Source organism: Chelmon rostratus, chromosome 13, assembly GCF_017976325.1.
Source record: "Chelmon rostratus isolate fCheRos1 chromosome 13, fCheRos1.pri, whole genome shotgun sequence".
NCBI lineage: Eukaryota > Metazoa > Chordata > Actinopteri > Chaetodontiformes > Chaetodontidae > Chelmon > Chelmon rostratus.
Window position 1 is genome coordinate 13,327,547 of NC_055670.1, and position 20,421 is coordinate 13,347,967.

At 41.5% G+C, this 20,421-nt stretch overlaps 3 protein-coding genes across 3 annotated transcripts; 1 reads left to right on the forward strand and 2 right to left on the reverse strand.

Annotated features, from left to right (window-relative positions):
- Positions 1-43: 43 nt before the first annotated feature.
- On the reverse strand, positions 44-7,778 carry phgdh (phosphoglycerate dehydrogenase). The gene is made up of 12 exons (XM_041951245.1): positions 7,546-7,778; positions 6,089-6,240; positions 5,947-6,012; positions 5,795-5,849; positions 5,506-5,604; positions 5,246-5,378; positions 5,005-5,153; positions 4,763-4,915; positions 2,780-2,918; positions 2,324-2,451; positions 2,007-2,229; positions 44-477 (listed from the first exon to the last, which is right to left on the reverse strand). The coding sequence occupies exons 1-12, from the start codon at positions 7,681-7,683 to the stop codon at positions 323-325; spliced, it is 1,590 nt and encodes a 529-aa protein (XP_041807179.1). The 5' UTR covers positions 7,684-7,778; the 3' UTR covers positions 44-322.
- A 2,481-nt stretch (positions 7,779-10,259) lies between these two features.
- ccdc173 (coiled-coil domain containing 173) lies at positions 10,260-14,029 on the forward strand. Its single transcript, XM_041951436.1, is given in 9 exon segments — positions 10,260-10,335; positions 11,080-11,279; positions 11,416-11,589; positions 11,681-11,886; positions 12,544-12,700; positions 12,783-12,922; positions 13,031-13,223; positions 13,387-13,551; positions 13,676-14,029. Coding segments are annotated over 9 exon segments (1,665 nt in total).
- A 1,204-nt stretch (positions 14,030-15,233) lies between these two features.
- Positions 15,234-20,082, reverse strand: ppig (peptidylprolyl isomerase G (cyclophilin G)). Its single transcript, XM_041950331.1, has 13 exons — positions 19,951-20,082; positions 19,206-19,289; positions 18,995-19,069; positions 18,794-18,901; positions 18,509-18,553; positions 18,333-18,420; positions 18,195-18,224; positions 17,947-18,086; positions 17,666-17,843; positions 17,396-17,581; positions 17,224-17,314; positions 16,942-17,081; positions 15,234-16,715 (listed from the first exon to the last, which is right to left on the reverse strand). The coding sequence occupies exons 2-13, from the start codon at positions 19,264-19,266 to the stop codon at positions 15,674-15,676; spliced, it is 2,184 nt and encodes a 727-aa protein (XP_041806265.1). The 5' UTR covers positions 19,267-19,289; positions 19,951-20,082; the 3' UTR covers positions 15,234-15,673.
- Between the last annotated feature and the right edge of the window lie 339 nt (positions 20,083-20,421).

Below are 20,421 nucleotides of genomic sequence, written 5' to 3' on the forward strand. Positions count from 1 at the left end.
TCACAGAATAAAAGCAGCACCTCAAAATTGTTCGTATATTGTTTTTAGTTAGAGTACTTTTATTTTACATTTCTGCTTTAAAAAGGTCAAACAACAAACTGAACAGCACACAAAACTGTAAGACATCATTCACTTCTACTTCAACAAAGTGCATGTAAAGCATCTACGCACTGGAATGTTATCAAAATGCAAGTTTTAAACTGCGAGTGTTCAACTTCTAGACAAGTTGTTAGTTGTAAACGCCAAAGACCAAGACGGATCAGTTGTGTTAGACGCTCTTGGATGTTAAGGTTCTCAGATAAGCCTCGCTGGCTGCTATCATTTAAATGGTGAGCTGTGCTGCCTCCTGAACTAAAGGCTTCAAGGCACTGAGGTCTCCCAGGGGAGAGGACACCCCCACACAATACCACAGCTCCCCAGTGCGGTCTGCAGGAGCGCTGAAAGACTCGATCTCCACTCCCTGTTTGACCAGCAGTCCTAAACAGAGAACAATTGAAAAGAGAAAATTGGTGTCATTTCAGAGAGTCATAACTCAGTATCATCATTCATTTAAATGGAAACTAGAATTACCATCCTGTGGTAGTATTCTTCCACCAACCACTAAAGCTGCAGTTTACATCCATGTCTGTCCAGACTCATATAATAAATGTAGTGAAGACTTTGAAGGAGCTTAATAAAAGGTATTAAAGTGTATTTTTTGGTGAAATAGAAGTTATCACCATACTGACATGTATGATTCCAGTGGTGCTGACTTCACTTAGAGACTATTTGTACAGAGCAGTACAGAGCACTGATACAGAGCTTCAAGCTCACACACATATTCAACCTGTCAGTATTGAACAGGCACGTCCAAACTATTCCGTAAAGGGCCGTGTGACTGCAGGTTTTTGTCAAACAAGAGGGCACCTCATTATCAGCTGATAACTGAGATCAGCTGATTAAATGAGTCCAGCCTGGTGTGCTCCTGCTTGGTTGGAAGGAAAACCTGCAGCCACACGGCCCTTTATGGAATAGTTTGGACATGCCTGGTATAGAAGAGCTATACAATCACCAAAGCTTCAAGATGGACGCCCAACATTGGTGTCACCAATTCAGTATCTGACCACATGTGAAATATGTTCATATCTCTCCTTCTGTTCCCGAGTTGCGGAGTTGAACAATGGCCAAAGTGTTTTTGCAGAACATTATGGTGTCAAAGTGAAGTTGAGCTTTGAAGTTTTGTATATAAAATGTTGTCACTTCTTCATTTTATCCTCTGAGACATTTGTGTGAGATTTTGTCATAATTGGCCAAGAGTTATGGCCAAAACGTCTTTTGTGAGGTCACGGTGACCTTTGACCACCGAAATCTATTCAGTTTATCCTTTAGTCCAAGTGAATGTTTGACTATTTTAACAGAAAAAGATTATTTTAGGGTTCCTACACATTTTCCTTTACAAAATTCACCCACATTTTCAGACTTCTCAGTGAAATTTTCAGAGAATATTTGACATCTGAGTAGAAATAGCTATATGTTCATCATGCAAGACAAACATCTAGCTATTGTTTCATATTGTTTCTAACCATAGATGGTTAGAAACACGTATGTGACATTCTGCCTATGCTTTTATGCTGCCAAATAATTGCCAGAATATTGCAGCCAAGCACTGTAGCTCATACAAATCAATAACTGCTGTGTATATATGCAATTCAAAGTACTGCTGCATTTTCTTTTCAAACTAATTTGCTTGTGGATGTCTGGATTTGGTACAATTGTGAGGCACCTTGGGCAGAGCTGTTTTGCAGGCTGTGGCGTACAGGTGTTCAGTCACACACACTTCTTGCCTTGCTCTTGCCTGCACTCTCTTAGACATTTCTGACTTTTATATTTTAGAAAATAAAATATGAGCAATAGTCTGTTAACAAATATTTTTCCATACTCTCTTCTCTTCTTTCATAGTTATCAAAACTAGCATCGATTTTCCCCTAAACATTACTGGGTAACTGCATCATTTTAAAGTTTCTTACCGGCCACTGAGGACAGGAGCTGAGGATTTGTGGAGGCTTTGAAGAACAGCAGATTTCCAGTAAGAGAGACCGGCTGTCTGAACACACTGCCGCCCAGCTCAAGCAGGACTGGCACACCACCTTGAACTGAACCACTCGCTTTGTAGCTGCAGCCATTGGTCACAATCTCCACTTTACACACACCACTGGCAGAGCCGTCAGACGCACAGTGGGTCTGGTTCACCTACGGAGTCGGTTCACATGTATGACAAGATTATCTTCTGGAAGACACACACTTGTTATTGTCATGTTATTGGCAAAATGAGCTGATGTTGTACCGTGATTCCAGCCTCCTTGGCTAGGCTCAGTACATTGATGAGGTTTGGGCAACAGCCAGGTTCATGATTCAGCAGTCCAACCAGTACTGATGAAGTCATGTAACCAGTGGAGGACTTCATGCAATCCCCTGGTTAGAGGAAAACAGTGCACAGTGTTAACTGCCAATAATGGCAGGAGAAACATTTTGAAGCAAAATTGTTGACTTTAGAAAAACTGTAACAGCAGAAAGTGTATCTTTAAAAAAAAATGCTATTTATTTTCTGGAGCATTGCAGCTGCTAATTTCATACAACAGCCTATATTCGACTGACTAGCTTCAATCAAATACAATGCCTGTTTCACAGTCATACCACCAGAGGGAGCAAACACCCACCATTGCAATATTAGCTTCCTATGACATGACCCCCCCCCCCTCAGGTCCCTGGTTACACAACTGGGTTCGACCAGTAGCTTTACCTTCAGTAGTGATTTGAACATGGCTTAACGGTTTCTTAGAAGTCGTGCATGACTGCAGCACAGCTCCGACAGCTTCTCCGAGTTTGATCAGTTGGTGAGACTCCTGGGAGAACGTGCTGGCCAACACCTGCGCATTTACCTGAGAATTGAAGAGGACATGGAATGAAGAGGGCTTTTTATGAACTGAATGTGATCATCTGCCCCACCATCTCTGGCCAACTCAATATTGATATGCCCAAATCGTTTTAATGGAAGGCAAAGACAACACTGAGCTGTTCCATGCGCAATTTACCATTTTGAGACCCACATTACAGCCGTGATGGGCGCTCCAATTTCTTCAATGTCAGCCTTCATCCACTATCATCAGCTTTCATTACATCTATTTTCATGTCAAATGTGTTTTGTTGACTAACAGTGCTACAAAAGTTTGATCATTATCATGGTGCCTTTTGTCTGTTGTCAGACTTCTAGTTCAGAGACAGAATTACAGATTTAAATTGAAATTAATCAACGAAAAGCAACGTGGTTCCAAGGGTATATATGTTTTCACTGAAAGTCAGTATTCTTGACCTTGGAAAAAGCACATTAATCACATTAAGCAATCTTGGGAACATTGTGTGATGTGATTGAGACTGTTTTGCAATTGCTGTTCCAAGATCAAAAATGAACTTTCATTCAAACTTAAGAAATGCTCGGAAAAATTCTAATTTGCACAACTGCAGTTCCATGACAGCTGGGAAAACGTCATGTACTGAAGAGGATTGTGTGATTTCACAGAAAGATGCAGAACCTCATGGAACTTGTGGTGAGATTATTTTTCCCTCTTCAATTACCTGATGCTTTCACCCATTAACACACCTTTAAAGATCACCTGTTGTAGTTAATTGGTTGGATTGAATACATATATACAATGTAATATTCATGTTAGGGTGCCCAAAATGTGATAAACTATATGCATCAAACTGCATGTATCTTCTGCTTTTTATTTTATGGGTGAGCTCACTCAAGCTTTGTGTATGATGTTGCAGACATAGATCTGAGCACAACTTGCATGCAGCAAAGAGAGGAAAAAAATCTGGTCCTGTTGTCATGAAAGCAACGTCAAATTAAATGAAGCTTTGTCTCCAAATGTGAGTGTGTGAGTGCACCAACTTCTGCATCATTAAGTTCTGTTACATACTTCAAGCCATGTTTCCAATGCATGGTACCGCTCAGCTTGACTTGTTATTTTCTGGTATTTCATTGCCAGAAGTTGTAGATTGGGTACTGTTTTGGGATCATTTCCGTCAAAGTTTCATATGAGCTGAGCCGATGCTAAACGGTGGGAGTGAAAACACTGCAGACCACTGATTGGTCAGAGGGGATCGTCACTTGTGCAACATGGACATCCTCCACACTGACTCTAAACTGCAGCTGCAATTTTTTCATTCACCCAACACATACTTTAAAAAAAAAAAAAAAATTCAGTCTGCAAAACTGCACTGTGGTCATTTGACGAAGTGCAGATGTTACTGGCTGTTGATTGAAGGATCTCAGAAGAAAAGGATATCCTCCATTGTTCGTGTGTGTTTGTGTCACATTGAAGATGTCACGGCAGTTTCACACGGCATCACTGTGATGATCAGCTAAGAATACCACCAGCATGCAGGGAGTACTGGCTGCAGTGGAAAACTAAACCGAGAAAAGTACCTGGTACCAAAACCAAGTCCAGTTGAGCTGAGCTGTAACATGCAGTGGAAACATGGAATCTGATTTAGAAGTTGTGCTACACTTAACATTTTTACACATGAAGATCACTTTACTTGTCAAAGGGAGGACTGCTCAGCCAGTAAAAGCTGTTGTATCATGTTGTCCGTGGCTTGTGCTTTGAGGTAACAACTTTATGGAAGTGCAGCCCTAAATCGTCGGAGTAGACTTTTAAAATGTTTTGCAGCAACAAAACTCCCTAGGAAGTAATTTGTTTAAAAAAGCAAAAGAACTTACTGCTCCGATCAGCTTCTTGCCATTCACCATGTCCACAATCTGCAGAGCAACATCCTCCCCACAACGAGCCTGAGCCTCCTTCGTGCTGGCTCCCAGGTGAGGACAGCTGATGACATTAGGGTGGTTGACCAAAGAACGGTCCTTAGGAGGCTCCTGAGTTCAAGCATAGACACAAAGTAAGATGTAGAGCACAGCATCTCTGTCATTGATATTAATGACATTAATTGCTTCAATAGTCTTGCCTCAACAAAGACATCGAGCCCTGCTCCTCCACACTGTCCGGACTCCAAAGCTCTGAGGAGAGCAGCCTCATCGATGATACCCCCTCGTGCACAGTTCACAACTTTCACTCCTTTCTTGCATTTAGCAAATGACTCATCATTAAGCAGACCTTGGGGGGAAAAAAAAACAAATGAATATGAAATTCCACTATTTGTAAGTACAATTTATGAATATACTCAGGAGACTCTCTGTAAAGCTCACCAACAGTAGAGGGAATTAGGGGAGTGTGGACAGTAATATAGTCACACTGGGGCCAAAGTTGCTCCAGAGACATCTGCTCCACCCCCCAGCTGGCAGATACCTCAGGAGGAGTGATTGGATCATAGCCGATAGTCTAAGAAGAGCAAGGACCACAAAACAAACTCACCCTTCTACGTATGTTTCACCTAATAATTAAAGTGCAATGAAACCGCTGAGAAAAGTAAGCCCACATTCTTGTCTTTTATAATCTCATTACTTACCCTCATGCCAAATGACTGCATTCTGGAGGCGACTTCCTTTCCTATTCTTCCAAGTCCAACTATTCCGAGTACCTTGCCATACAGCTCTGCACCCATGAACTGCAAAATTAGAAAGAAAACAATGACCCCATCTCCGAAATCCAAAACTGCACAGATCAAAGGGTCACATCTGATTAGTGACGACTGGCTGAACAATGGAGCCGACCATGCAACAGTAATCGCTTTGTGTGCCGACTGCAAACACAGTCCATCAAACAGCACACGGGGGCAAACTAAAATCTCTGCTCACCTTTTTGCGATCCCAGTTGCCTTGCTTCATCGACATCGCCGCTTGAGGCACATTTCTGTAAACAGCATGGCATGGTAATGACACATTTACGCTACTACAACAAAAGGACTGAACGTGTTGAGAATTGCTCATAAAAACAGGACTCATCTTGCCTTGAGAGGCTCATTAGCAGGGCACATGTCAGCTCAGCGGCACTGATCGTGTTACCACTTGGTGTGCTGGAGAAAACAGTCCACAGTTAATGGACAGTACATTATACTGAAAGCAAATATTGTGCACAGACCAGAGACTTACTTCATGACAATAACACCCTTTTTGGTAGCAGCATCAACATCCACGTTGTCCACACCAGTCCCAGCTCTCCCAATGATTTTGAGATTACTGGCAGCATCGATAACATCAGCTGTTACCTTCGTTGCAGATCTAACCACGAGGCCATCGTAGTTCTAGGATGGAAAGAAAGGCATACAGTCAATATTTTTATATCTGTTGTTAATGTACTCGAGGTGACATTACCAACTGCAAAAAGTAGCAAATGGCCCTGTGGCCCCAAACCTTCAGGGGACCCTGAGCCCAACAAATTTACTATGTGTCAATTATTTTGTGGCACTTTGATCAATTCAAAGTTTTGGTAGTTTTTACCACTGCAGCACAATATAGACTGACATAAGGGCCTTAAAACAATGATTATTATGTCTTTCTGTGGTCTTCTAGGGGAGCATTGTGTCACAAAACAGTTCCAGTGTACTAGGTACATATTTAATTACATGTGTGTACACATGTTTCCATACTAAGGGTGCTTTCATACCTAACCTGTTTCGGTTTGGTTAAAACTGCTTGTTTGGTTTGTTCTGGCTGCTGAGAAAGCTGTCAATCGAACCTTGATGCAGATTAAACTGCAAAGGAGGGTCTTGGCCCTCTTCCAGGCAGACTCTGGGGTGGTTTGTACTGTTGTGAAAGCATATGGACCAACCTAAAGGCATGTATGATAGCAGATGTGTTATCTGAGCATACATTCAATGATGATCAGTGATGTGTGGCCTATACGTCAATACGAGATCATTTTAAACAATTGCTGCAGCACTAAGACTAACCCTGTCAATACTGCAAAACACTTAAATTCATTCAGCTTTAATGAGAAAAGTTCCATTGCATTGTCTCTGATCTGACTAATGTAATTTGTGCAAAGGCAAATATTTGTCTCTGTCACATGCACAGCCTCTCCATGATTCTGCAGAAAGCATGCGGCACTCAGAGAAAGTGATGGGGGGACCATTCTGGGTCCCATGAAATTTTGTGATCCGAAGAGGATTTCAGGGTTAGGGGCTCCCTCAATATTTGGGTCACAGAATGTGATCGACTCATAGAATTTTGTGTAACACCAGCAAAGTATAGGATGAGTTGCATCAGCCTCCCGAAGGGGCGGTACTAGCTTAACAATCAATTCTCAAACCTTAGCCTGGCAGACTACGTGTCCGGCTCCTGAGTGACTACTGAGCTTAAAATTAAAGTGCGCATACCTGTCATCAAACTTCGTTTAAAAAAATATACACCTCACAGGTGCGGCTTTTAAATCACTTTCTAAAGACAGCCGAGGACGCCGGTCACAGCAGCTTTTAAAACGATGCTAGCTGAAGCGACTAAACTTTTTAATACGACAGGAAAACGGCTGCATGCTGCGTAGCAATAAAACAAAAAAACGACACCCGGTGCACGTGAAACAATTATGTAATACAAAGTGCCAACCTTACCTTAATTTCCGCCATTAACTCATCCTTCTTCATGTTCTGTTTTTCCGTGACTCGGATGCCATTTTCCTCCAGAATCGTCTTGCATCGGGGGTCAACACTTTCACTGATTAAGACGCTCTTGATGGAGATAGGGGCCATTTTAGGGGGTTTTCTCTCCGGGATGCTAGCTGCTGGGCAACTGGTGTGGGATGGCTAAAGCCTTCGTGAAATGATGGACACGGGAAGTTTTTTCTTCCCTCTGTTGGTTTTGAATGGTTATGTCGGACTTAAGACAGCCCCTTTTAAAATAAACCCGCCTCTCGTGCGTCTCCTGTTCTTACGTAACGTAACGGCGGGCATCCATTCTCGAGAGACCGGTTCAGAGGTCTCAGCGCCCGCGAGCTGCGCGCGATGTGATGTGCGATGAGATTATCACGCGAGTACGGAAGTATGACCAGCACAAATCACCGAGGATTGATATGTTAGCGTGGGGGAATGAATGTAGGCTACATTCACTTAAGTACTTAATGAAGCACACATTTGAGGTACTTGTACTTTATTTATTTATTTTTTTTAATGCAACGGAATAAAAGGACAAAGAATCATAAAATGGGCAATATTTGAGTAAAGTCAAGCACCTTTGACAAACAAGAAGATATTCTGTAATGAATTTTAGGATAGGTATACAGTATACATGTTACAGGAGAGATTTGATCATAAACCCTTATGGATCTGTAGATCCATATGAAGCTATTAAAGTTAAATATATAATAGACCTAGGTGTTTTTGTTGAAATGACTTTAATCTCTCCAGAAATATCAAACTCATTCACATCTTCCTCCCTTTAACAGTAGGTCAGGTCAGGCAAGTCCAGTTTTTCTTAATTTAACACACACTGTTTATCACCTGACTCAGGCTGCGCATGACAGCCCCCTTATCTTTGTGTCAGCCCAGTAATAACACACGTCTGTCACAGTCATACCATTATTTCTTTTTTCAATAGCAGATCTGAAAATATGTCATTTGTTTGTATGCAGAATCCTTTGTTCATCTTAATCCATCTCAGTTCACTAGTTACACACTTGGAATCCTTTCAGTTTGCTCATAAGCAGGGTCGAGGCACTGATGACGCTATTACAAGCGTCACTCATCTGGTCAGCAAACACCTCGAGGACCCCAGAGCTTATGCATGTGTGTTGTTCGTTGATTTCAGCTCAGCGTTCAACACCATGCAGCTGGGGAAAACTGAAGGAGATGAATGTGAATTCTTACATTCTGAGGTGGTATCACTCCTTCCTGACACAGCGCATGCCTGTTCTACACAGACTAAGGGTCTATGGAGTTGAGCAGAGGATCATGTTGCTCTTCTACTGGGCTGCATTGGAAAGTATCATCAGATACGGCATTGCGGCCTGGTACGGCAACCTGACTGTGCAGTCGAAGTCACAGATTGCCAGTCTGGTGCGGACTGCTGTGAAGATGATAGGGGTCAGGAATCATCCTCCCATCCACTTGCTTCATGAGCAGCCCATTACCAGACTGGCACAGAAAATTTTGTCTGACCCAACTCACATTTTACACCTTGAGTTCCAGCTCCTACCTTCCGGCAGAAGACTCAGGGTCCCCAGAACCAGGCTGAACCGCTACGAAACTCATTCCTGCCAACATCCATCAGACTGCTAAACAACAAACAGTACCTCTTAGTGCAATAAGATCTCTCTAGATGTAGTCCGAAAGCAAAGTCATACTGCTGGATCTAAGAACTTCAAGCCAGCTGATACTTTAGTTTGTACTTTAATTTAATTTGACACAGTGAGAACGGAGCTTTCAAGGACCTCAATAGCATATTCTGTCGGATTAGCTGTTTTGTTTTTGTTTGTTTTTATCTTCTACAGTGTATAGAGACCCAGGATATGACAGTGGGTTCAATGTTGTGCTCCAAAATGCCTCCTGAATTCATGATGCACCCAGTGTAAGAAGCGTCAGATAACATCACTTTTCCTCCTCTATTTTTAACTGTGGGGATGCCTTTCCTTTAAAGCCTGCTTGGTGTTTTCTGAAAACAAACACAGAGATGATGTACTAAAGAAAGAACAAATCTGATTTTCTTTCAAACTGAATTGTACCTATATTATAGATGCCTGCAACTCAACACAGCTGAGTTTAATTACAAATTAAAGGAATCACCTGCTTGTGATGATGCAATTATGCCTTAAAACATTTAAAGGGTGCCAGTAATATTGTGACCTGCACTGACTCATGAATACTTTGTAAGAGTTTTGGTTGGCTTAAGATTTATTTACATCACTTTTTTTATGGAATTTTGTTTTGTTCCAACCAAAGAAATGATTGTAAAAGGTATTTTTGAATTTCAGTATTTTTCTGCAGGAAATTCGATTAATTTACATTATTTGAAAAAAAAAAACCAAAGGTGTCAAACATTCTTTGTTCAGGTCTGCATACAGATGGGAGTTCACATTAAAACATGAATTTGGGGCGGTTACATTCAAACAGGAATAACTTTACTGAGACACAGCGCCACCTGTCTTCGAGCAGAGGAAAGGCTTCGGATTGGCTCAAGCGTTGCCGGGATACAACGCAACAAACACGGAGCCTGACGCCGCTCGATTTAACCTGGAGAGAGTTGAAGTGAAACAGTAGGAGTTTCCTTGTCAACTGTTTTGCTTGGTCGTTGTATTTGTTTATTTGATTGTCAGCTAATATATCAAACACAAATGGCATCGGTGGTTCAGCACGGCCGACGAAGAGGCTCCAGTAAGAGAGGTGAGAGCTAAAGCAACAGAGTTTTAGGTTGAACTCGTTGCAGGTAAGCTAACGGTAGCTTTCATGGCTAATAGCAACATGAAAATAGTTAAATAAATCGTTGATGGTAAAAAGCAGTATTGAAATTCTGTCGACTTAAACATTTAGAACAATGCAAAAGTGACTCTGAACATAAGCAAATCTGTAAATTAGCCACATTCAAAAGAAGACAACCTCCTGTGGAAAGGTATATTTGCTAAGCAGGATTTTACATTAACTTAAAGCACTACCTTTGCATTTATTTATATTTCTTTATATTTCACTTAGTCCAGCCCTACCTCCGGTGCAGCCCCACCCCGTGAAGAAGCTCTTCTGTTATTGCTGTTCAAATCTTAATTATTTACTCTAGAAAAATGATCAGAAATAGTCTTCAGAACTGCTCCTTAAATTGTTAAAATCCCCAAATTTCAGAAACAACACAGAGGAAATCACCTGAGTGCTCTTAGTGATAGCTTGTATAAGCCCATCTTATATTAACACATCAGCTTTTATTTGGCACACAGCAACTTTTATCTCTTCCAGCATGGAAGAAACAAATATGCACCCCATAATGTTCTGGAAAAAAGCATTTAATGTATGACTATTTTAAGTTATTAATATGTACAGTCCTCAGCTACCCAAGTTACACAAAGTGATGGTTCATATCCTCTCTAATATACTGTGTTCTAGTGTTTGACTTACAAGAGGTCTTCTTAGGGTAATTTTCTCCTTTTTTTGAAATAACGTCTCTAGCTGATGAAGACAGCTGGACTATCCAGCCACCAGACCTCCGACAAGTCACTGTCCTAACCAAGGCTGAATGGCTGAGGATTCAAGATGTATTGAACGGGGTTAATAAAGATAAGGACAGTATGAAAGAGGCGGCAAAACAGAGAGAGGCCCTGCATCGGGAATCAGAAGAGGTGGTGAAACTGTGGTCCAATACTTTTGCTGTAAGTTGCCAATACAGGGATTTTCTCGGACATTGTTTGCTTGTATTAATTTCGAAGTGCTTGTGAGGTTACAAAAAGCACAATATACTGCATTAAAGCTAAAGTCTAACACACTGCATGTTTACATTCATCAAAGGGCCAAAGGCAAAAAAAACTAGAGGCGAAGAAGATTCAGGAGGAGATTGAGGAGGAGAAAAGGAAACTGACTGATGAAGAAGAGGCCAAATATCAGGAGCAGAAGCGGAAAGAGGCCATCGAAAAAGCCAAAACTCAGCTGTATTATCAAAGTGACCGTGTTAGAAGATTACATGTTGGTATCACTTGAGTTTTTGTACCACTTGTATGTGTCTGGCAATATATTGATGTTTTGGGACAGTGGTTCATTATTACTACTTGCACAGGGTGCACTCTTGTTGACAGAGGTGCTGAAGGAGAGGGAGGCCCAGACTGAACTGAAGCAAAGAATCAAGAGCGCCTCAAAAGATGTGGACAAACACTTCCTGGATATGGTGAAGACTAAAGAGGACAAAGCCTTGAAAGAGGAGCAGGAGAAGGCACATCAGGAAAAGCTTGAGCGGCAGGCTGTTGCAGAGCACCTGAAACGCCAGTAAGTCTCACATCTGACCCATGAGCCAGCTTTGAAGATGCTGCAGCAGATGCACCGATTGTCAGGGTCCTTACAGAGTTCTAGATTTGTTTCATATAAGAGCATTACTGTTGTAGTCTGTCTATAGTGTGCAAGGGAATATGCATTTAACATCTTATGTTGTAGGTAGAATGATGCAGTAAAGCAGGGCTGCAAAACTCCTGGAATATTTCAAGTGAAGTTTCTCCATGGGAATCATGGGAAATGACAGGAAATAATGAGAATAAAATGGCACTGTAGGGATTATTTGCTCAGGCTGCACTAAACCAGGCCATATGCAGATAAAAACAAAGCTTTTACCATATCATAAGCAAACATTATTAGATCAATGGAGTTGATATTTAATTGAGTTGAGTCATTTAACAAGAATGACTAGAAATAAATGAATTAAAACACCTCAAGTACCATGCTCAATCAGGCTCCATCCCATATGCTGACTGCTAACTGGCAAAAACGAGCAGAAGGTGTTATAAACTGTGCACTTTGCTTTTGCTCATATGCTATTATCTACTGGTAACTAAACTACAGTATAAAAAATAAAACCCTTTGCAACCCTACAGTAAAGTATAATAGTGCAGCTCAGCTGTTCCTGGTGACAATATGATTCATTTTCTTTAGGATGAAGGAAAATGAGCTGGTGAGAGAGCAACAGAAGATAGAGAACAAGAAGGATGGAGAGGAAACCCAGCGTCTTCAGGAGCAGCATCAGTTGGAGCAAAGGAAGGAAGAAGAAAGACGAGCAAAGCAGAAGAGAAACCTTATGAAAGATCACTTGGTGAAGTCTTAACAGCACATCCAGTGTTGTGTTGTTTTTTTTATGTAACACGTATGTTTACTATTGTGTACTCTATTTACAGGAACACCTTGCCAACATGGAACTCATAAGAGCAACAGATGCACAAAAACAGGAGGCTGAGGAGAAGCAAAGGAAACTTTTTCTCTCTGCAAAACAAAAAATGGTGAAGTTACAAAAAGAAAGAGTAGCAGAATTGCAAAGGTAAGACCCAGCAGAACAATAAACACATAAAACACTCATCTCAGACATACGCTAGGAATGAAATCTCAGGTTAAGGCAATCATATTTGTGAGTTGTTTAATTCCTCAGAGAGGCACAGATGCACAGAGAGAAGATCATGAACAAACTGACAGTCACACAGCAGCAGCAAACTGTCAGTGAGGAGCAGAGGATCGCAAAGGCTGTCGCTGAGCAAGATGCAAGACAGGCACAACAGCAGCAGGAGCAGGAGGAGAAGAAGGCCACCATGATGAAGTCGATCACTGCACACAGAGAAGCTATGGTAACACAAATTCAGCTGCTGCGTCTGATGTCCTGCAAAATGCAAAGTTACTTAAACGTCTCGTTGGTCATTGATGTGGGGTCGTCACCTGCGGGTTCAACAAATGTTAATCCAGCTGCAGCTAATGTTTGTTACACCTGTAACGCCAACTGTGTTTCATCAGAGACAAGGAAAGGAGCAGAGGGACAAAACAGCACAACGGAAAGACCGAGACACACTTCAAGCCAAGAAAGAGGCTGACAGAATATTTTCTGAGAAACAACAACTGAAGGCTCAGCAGATCAAAGAACATAGAAGACAATTACAAGACTTCAATGCCACACAGATGGTAATGTTAAACTATCTCTGCCACATCGTTACAAAATTGAACAATTATGGTTTGGTGGTACTTATGGTTCTCGTACCCTGAGAGAAAACTTAATTGCCATTTACCGTTCATCCTCCAAATGCAGGCTGAGAAGAGCGCCAGGCACCAGCAGCTGAGAAGGGAGGAACTCGAGTTTGATAAGAAGAACGCAGAACTCATTGCTGAAGAGGAAATCCAGTTTCAGCAGTATTCACAGCAAGTCATCAATGCGGCGGGGGAGGCCCAGCGAAACGTCTTTCCACTTTGCAAAGCTGCAAGGGAGGGGGCTGAAGCAGGCTTAGGTCTCGTTGCTAGTGGAGTCAGACCTCGCTACCTTGTTCAGGACCGTACCGGTGCTCAAATGCCCAAATATGTCTCTGCAGTCACCCAGAACATTAAAGAGCTTAATGAGGTTGTAGACATTCAAGAGGCAAAGAGGAGGGTTGGATTTACATGGTGATGCTGTAGGGTCAGTCCCAGCTGGCAAATTTGGTTGGCCCCCTAAAGTCTCATCTTTGAACACACTGAACATTTTATCAAGATCCTTAAAACACACTAAATGTGACAACGGCTGTGCCTGAAGTCACTCCCTCCTCTGTATACAACAGACCCTCAATAGTTTGCTCTATAGTGAACATTCAGGTCGTGCTGTACAACTTTCATATTCTGTGAAGCAGATAATTTTCACAAATTTTACACAGTATATTAAAAACTTTTGCAGGGATGTTCTCCAAAGTGTTTGTTGAATAATTTGTGCTTTAAGATGATCTCACATTTCCTAAATGTTTTAGTCTGAATGCGTTATTTTATTGCAAACTTCTGTAATGTTTCCACATTGTGTAGAGTAACTTGTGAGAGCATTAGAGTTGCTGTTTGAAATTAGTCACACAGCAAAATGTTCTGTGAATATCGCCCATCAACTACCCCGAGCAGTGATGACAATAATATACAGAAAGCGTTTAATCACCACCAAAGCTGACTGAATCTGACACTGGATGACAACATCTTACCAGCACAGTGTAAAATCCCTGTTATCACTGTTGATTACTGTAATTTTGGATGCCAATAATGCTCAGACCTCCCAATAGATACTGTGTGACAGCATTAACAGAATACTGAAAGAACTGATTTAAATCAAAGTTCAGCCTTTTAATTCGTTTGACACTGCAAGGGAGTTCTTAAAACCAACTGGCACAAAACGCTTTATAAGAAATGGATTTGATGTTGTAGTTACAGCATGGTGTTGATATATTTTCCATTCAAAGAAGAAAAAACAAAACAGGTATCTCAAGACTAGTTAACAAAAAAAGATTACAGTAAAAGAAGTCATGGATGTATAGATTTCATCCAACAGTGGCAGGGATGCACATGCAAAAAATTATAAGTGTCCTCTTTCAAACTGATTGCCGCAGTAAAAATAACTTGGACAGGTAAACATCAGACTTTTGCCAAACTTGAAGACCTTATCGTCTACAGCAAGTGCATAAACTAACATCAAATCAAATTTCAGGAGAAAATGTCCATGGGGAAAAAGACACCGAAAGGATCTCTGTTGCAGGAAAATTTTGAATCTGCTTTTCAGTCTGAAATTGACTACAATTAAGTCAAAATATAATTTACCAAAGAATCCACAATTTAAAAAAAAAAGGCCTTGAAACTTCATGTACAATTAAAAGAAAACCTGGTACTTTAATACTCACTGCCTGTACAGTACAGACTGTAGATGTGCCACTTTTCCTGTCACAAATTCTTTTCTCTAACCTAGCCACGCAACTTCAGCTACCCATCAACAGTATAATGCACTTAACTGCACCACTACTTCCATCCACAGTGAAATCCACAGTTCAACCAAAGCTCACGTGATGCTTAAGTCTGTCACTGCAACTTTTTGTCAGCTTCTGTTGTAGTTTCTTTCAAGTTCTTAACAGACTTTAATATCATGTCAGCTTTGACTGAACCTTGGAACTGTTTTTTTTTTTTGTACTGAATGAGTAATGTGACTCCAACAAGTCCCCCTCTAGATGGAAAGCTGGTGTTGTATACTACATGTGTAGTCAATATAAAATCAGCACTTCAAAATTCCGCAATCTCTTCCTTTAAGATATCAGTCGCTGTCGGAGCTTGAGCTAGAGCTCGATTTATTCCTCTTGCTGTCGTTTCGGTCTTTGCCTTTTGTACTATCTGGTCTTGGTTTGGCCGGGCTTCGTCCGTCTTTGGATTTGGAGGTACTATTCGCTCCACTCCGTTTGGAATCTGGGCTCTTTTGCCTCTTCTTTTTCTCGTCTCTATCGCTCTCAGAGCTGCTGCTGCTGCTTCGTCTTCTCTTTTGGTTGGCGGCTTCTCTGTCTTTGTCCTTTCTATGAGATGACCGATCTTTGCTGTGGTCTCTCTTATTACTCTTGCTTCTGGAGCGCCTGCTTCTGTGCGAGTCTCTAGGCCTGTTTCTGTCTGGACTTCTTGTTCGATGTTCCTTATCCCTGGATGTTCCTCGCCTCTTATTCTCCCTCTCACTTTTGTGTCGTCTGTCCTGACTCCTGCTACGTTCTCTGCCCCTGTCTCTGTCTTTTTCTCGTTTTTCTTCTTTGTCTTTTGATGCTTGAGGTCTACTCCTATCCCTGTCCCTGTCCCTGTCCCTGTCCCTGTCCCTGCTCCTGCTCCTGCTCCTAGACCTGTGCCCATCTTTAGTCGTCGTTCTTTCCTTGCTTTGTGACTTTGTCCTAGTTCTTTCACCATTTTTTCCTTTGGTGTCCTCTTTATGCCTTTTTTCGGACTCATGACCTTTATTTCTATCTCTGGTGTGATCAGATTCTGACTCTTTTTCTTTCTTACTAGCATTTCGGTCTTTGCTCCTCGAGCGACCTCTTCTGTCATCACTTTTGCGCTTGTGACCCTTCTCTCTGCTTTTTGACCTCCGACTCTTTTCTCTGCTTTTACTGCGGCTTTGAGATTTCTCCCTTTTCTTCGCCTTGTTTTTGCTTTCCTTCTCATCCTTCTCCACAGTGTCCTCTTCTTTACTTTTGGATCTATGTGACCGAGATTTCTTGTCTTTTTTACCCTCAGTTGTGTGTTCATGCTTTGTGTTGGAGGTCCGTCTCTCTCTTCTTGGAGCTTTATCAGCCTCATCTTTGGCCTCGCTCATGTCTCCTCTGTAAAAATAAAATAAAACAAAAAAGAGTAAATGTCACCTATGTTAGACACACGACTCAAAGGTTCAGACCACATCTTAATGATCCGCTTACATAATGCGTGTTCTTAAAATTTTAGCACAGTTTAATGACACTGATTAGCTTTGAAATATTGGAGTACCACAAGAACTAGTTCTGGCCAGGCTGACTAGAAACTCTTTAAAAAGTCAAAGTGAGGTCATCTTACTTATCACCCTTAATCCAGCGCTCTCCAGTGACTGCCCTCATCCTCTGACGATGCATCTCCTGGCGCCAATGTGGAGGTGTTTCACTGCGCCGAAAACGATCTCTGGACCTTGAACGAGAGCGTGACGGGGTCCGATACCACTGGAAGGGAGAAATGATAAATCACTTACTGACTGGAGCTAACACTGGTCAAGACAGAAATCTTACAAAAGTGCAATTAAAATGTTTATGTACTCGAACATAATATTAAAAGTGGTCAAAATTGCAGTTGCAGTGTACCCACCCTCGGACCCCTGCCCTTTATCTTCCTCCCGGATCGTGTCATCACCAGTCTTCTGTGATACACTGACTGAGAGACATATGTTGAGCCAGTACTAGGGAGAGAAAAAAGGCATCATAATTAACACACAATGTTTGGATGTTTGTCATAACAGCTGTTTGTCAAGCAGACTAACCTCTCTCGTGGCCTCTGTTCCTTATTTCGCTGATCCTTTTCAGCCTCCTCATTTGACTTCTGGACTGCCTGGGGACTCCTCCTCATGAGGAATCGATTCTCTGGGACGGGTGGAATTTCTTCAGGACGTACAGTAGATGTAACCAAGTCTTCTTGTTCCTTCTCTTCAACGCTTTCAGCCTCTGACCTAGGAAAGCATGGCAGCTCAGAATAAAGGAACTGCATACTGTTGACAGTGTTGACAGCAAAAGTGTAAATGTAAATTCTGTACTTTTTCTTGTCCTTCTTCTTCCGTTTCTTTTTTAGCTTTTTCGCCTTCTTTTTCTTCTTCTTGGATTCTTTCTCTGATTCTTCTGAATCAGAGGAGGATTCTGATGAGCTCTCAGAGTTGCTGGAGCTGCTGCTGGAGCTAGAAGAGACTCGCTCTCTCTTTTTTTCATCCTTCTTTGCTGCAAGGATTGAGGGGTCTGTTAGATACACTGCTATATAAAATCTAATCTGAAGTTTGAAACTATTTTTAAAAGTACTAAAAAATGCTTCACACAAACGAACCTTTAGATTTAGGGACGAGCTCTCCGCAGTTCAAAACTTTCACATCAGCATACGGTTTGCTATTAGGATCGGTTTTCTGGTTCTCCATGGTTTGAACAACCTCTTGGCCAGAAATCACATGACCAAAAACCACATGGACACTGAAAAAAATACAGTGATGTTGAGCTTTATTTATAGCTATGATGATCTGAGTACAGCAAAACGTGTGTACATTATAAAAATTTCAGTTACAATCAAGCAGCACTTACCCATCCAGATGTGGCGATGGTTTGGTTGTTCTATAGTGTCACAGAAGGTCATTCAAGGAAAAAAAAAAGGCATTTGGTCATTTATATGGTTAATAATGCATCAGCTCTGTAATTTATAGAAATAGACATAGTGCTTACATGAAAAACTGTGATCCATTTGTATCTTTGCCCCTGTTGGCCATAGACAGCAGGTACTCCTTGTTGTGTTTAACTGCAAAGCTTTCATCTGGGGGAAAAGGATAAGATTATACTGCCATCTTGAAGCCAACGTCGGTTTGGATAACAACTGACAGCTTTGACTGTGGCCTCTTTACCTTCAAAAAAGCCTCCATAGATGGATTCGCCTCCTCTTCCATTACCTTCAGTGTCAGAGAACAAATAAAACATAAGCAAAGGGAGCTGCTAGGAGAAAGAGAATTGTGATGTTAAGAAACTTCTGCTGACTGCTGGTTATTCAAATGGGTTACCCTTTGTTGATGCTGACAGCTTTGTAATACTGATCACAGAGAGACTTACAGTACTTTAATTGGGCCATATGATGATGTGATGTGTTTTAAGATAACTACATTATTCACAACATTCAGCCTTTATTAGCTCACCTTCGCTGAAGTCTCCTCCTTGAATCATGAAGTCTTTTACAATGCGATGGAACAGGCATCCTTTGTAGTGCAGAGGCTTCTGAGTTCCTTTGCCGATGCCTTTCTCACCTGAAGGAAACCACAGTACTTTTCAACATTAAAACTGTGCCATGATGTAAAACGTTTTCTGGCATATACTTGTGGAGAAAAGATTTTATTCACCTGTGCAAAGGCATCTGAAGTTTTCACAAGTTTTGGGACAGATGTCTGAAAACAGTTCCACCACAACCCTGCCGACTGTGAGGCAAGAGCATTGATACTTCGTTAGTTTTGTTTATCATGATGAAAAATGACTTTCAGCAGACAGTTCATTTGGTACATCAGTCTGAAATGAATACAGTGTAGTGTTTAAGTGTTTAATCAACTTTGTTACCGAGCACATTACTGATTCCAATATCGAAGAAGCACCGAGTGCGCTGAACCTTGATCCCCATGATCACTTCTACTGACCTCACACCTGAAGGCGAGAGACACAGATAATACAAAGATAAATAACAATTTAGCAACTAATAACTTACTTGGATGTCAATTGTCAGGCGGAAGTAGCTGGCATATCCTGCACAACTACTTGGTCTGACCAGCAAAACGATTCTTTAAATGGTACTGGTGTCAATGTGTCACAAAATAATTCATTAATGTGTTGAATGCATATCTTTCGTGATTAATTACAAGATTTCAAATTAACACGATAAACGTTACTGACTCAGTTTACGGTGTGCCGACAGCTGGAATACCTGCATAATTAGGATAGCCAATGTTCGTTTGTTTTCGACTAGTATGCTAACGTTGGCTAACTAGCAACGCGTTTCAAGTCTCACTTGACCTGTGGAGCCGATTGCGGAGATAAGTTTTGTGTTTAATAAACACAAATGCCCCCGCTCACACATTCACCAGTCTGGTCTCTATCACTATGGTTTCACGAAACGTTAAACCCACGGGCATCCATAGCCATCTATCACGGGCATCCATAGCCATCTATCGATAGTTAGGCCAGGGGTTAGCATTAGCAAGTTCATCGAGCCTCAGCCAGACAACATGTAGAGGGCTTCCTCTGTACAATTTCGACATATTAAATGCATATATATTGCAAAGAAGCTGTTAACACGAAATCACATCACCTGGGAACCGTATGAGATCAGTCCATACAGCGAGTACTTTTCACAAACGACGAAAATTAAGTTCCATTCAGCGTTGAGCCGACTGTTTTCCAAAGATGGCGCGGCAAGGACGTCAGTGTATTTGGAGAACCGTGCGCCAGTCAACGCAGCGGGGCGCGCAGCTGGGAAAAATGGAGATTTTTTTTGCCCTGATATTATACTGTCAGGTACAACAATTATTCAAGTTACGTTGCTAGTTGACGTCCATGACGTATTTCAGTACGGTGTTCGTCTCTGTTTATTTATACCCAGTGGTAAAATGTGATTCATTTATTTGACCCTGCGTACTATTTTTTGTTTTTCTTCACAAGAAATAGTTCCACATGTCTGAACTCAAAGTTCCCCCTGTTATTCAGTGACGGCTTGTATGTTTAAAGGTATTTTGTGAACTTCCGGATGTGTTCTGTTCGTTCGGAGTAGTAAAATGTCTGC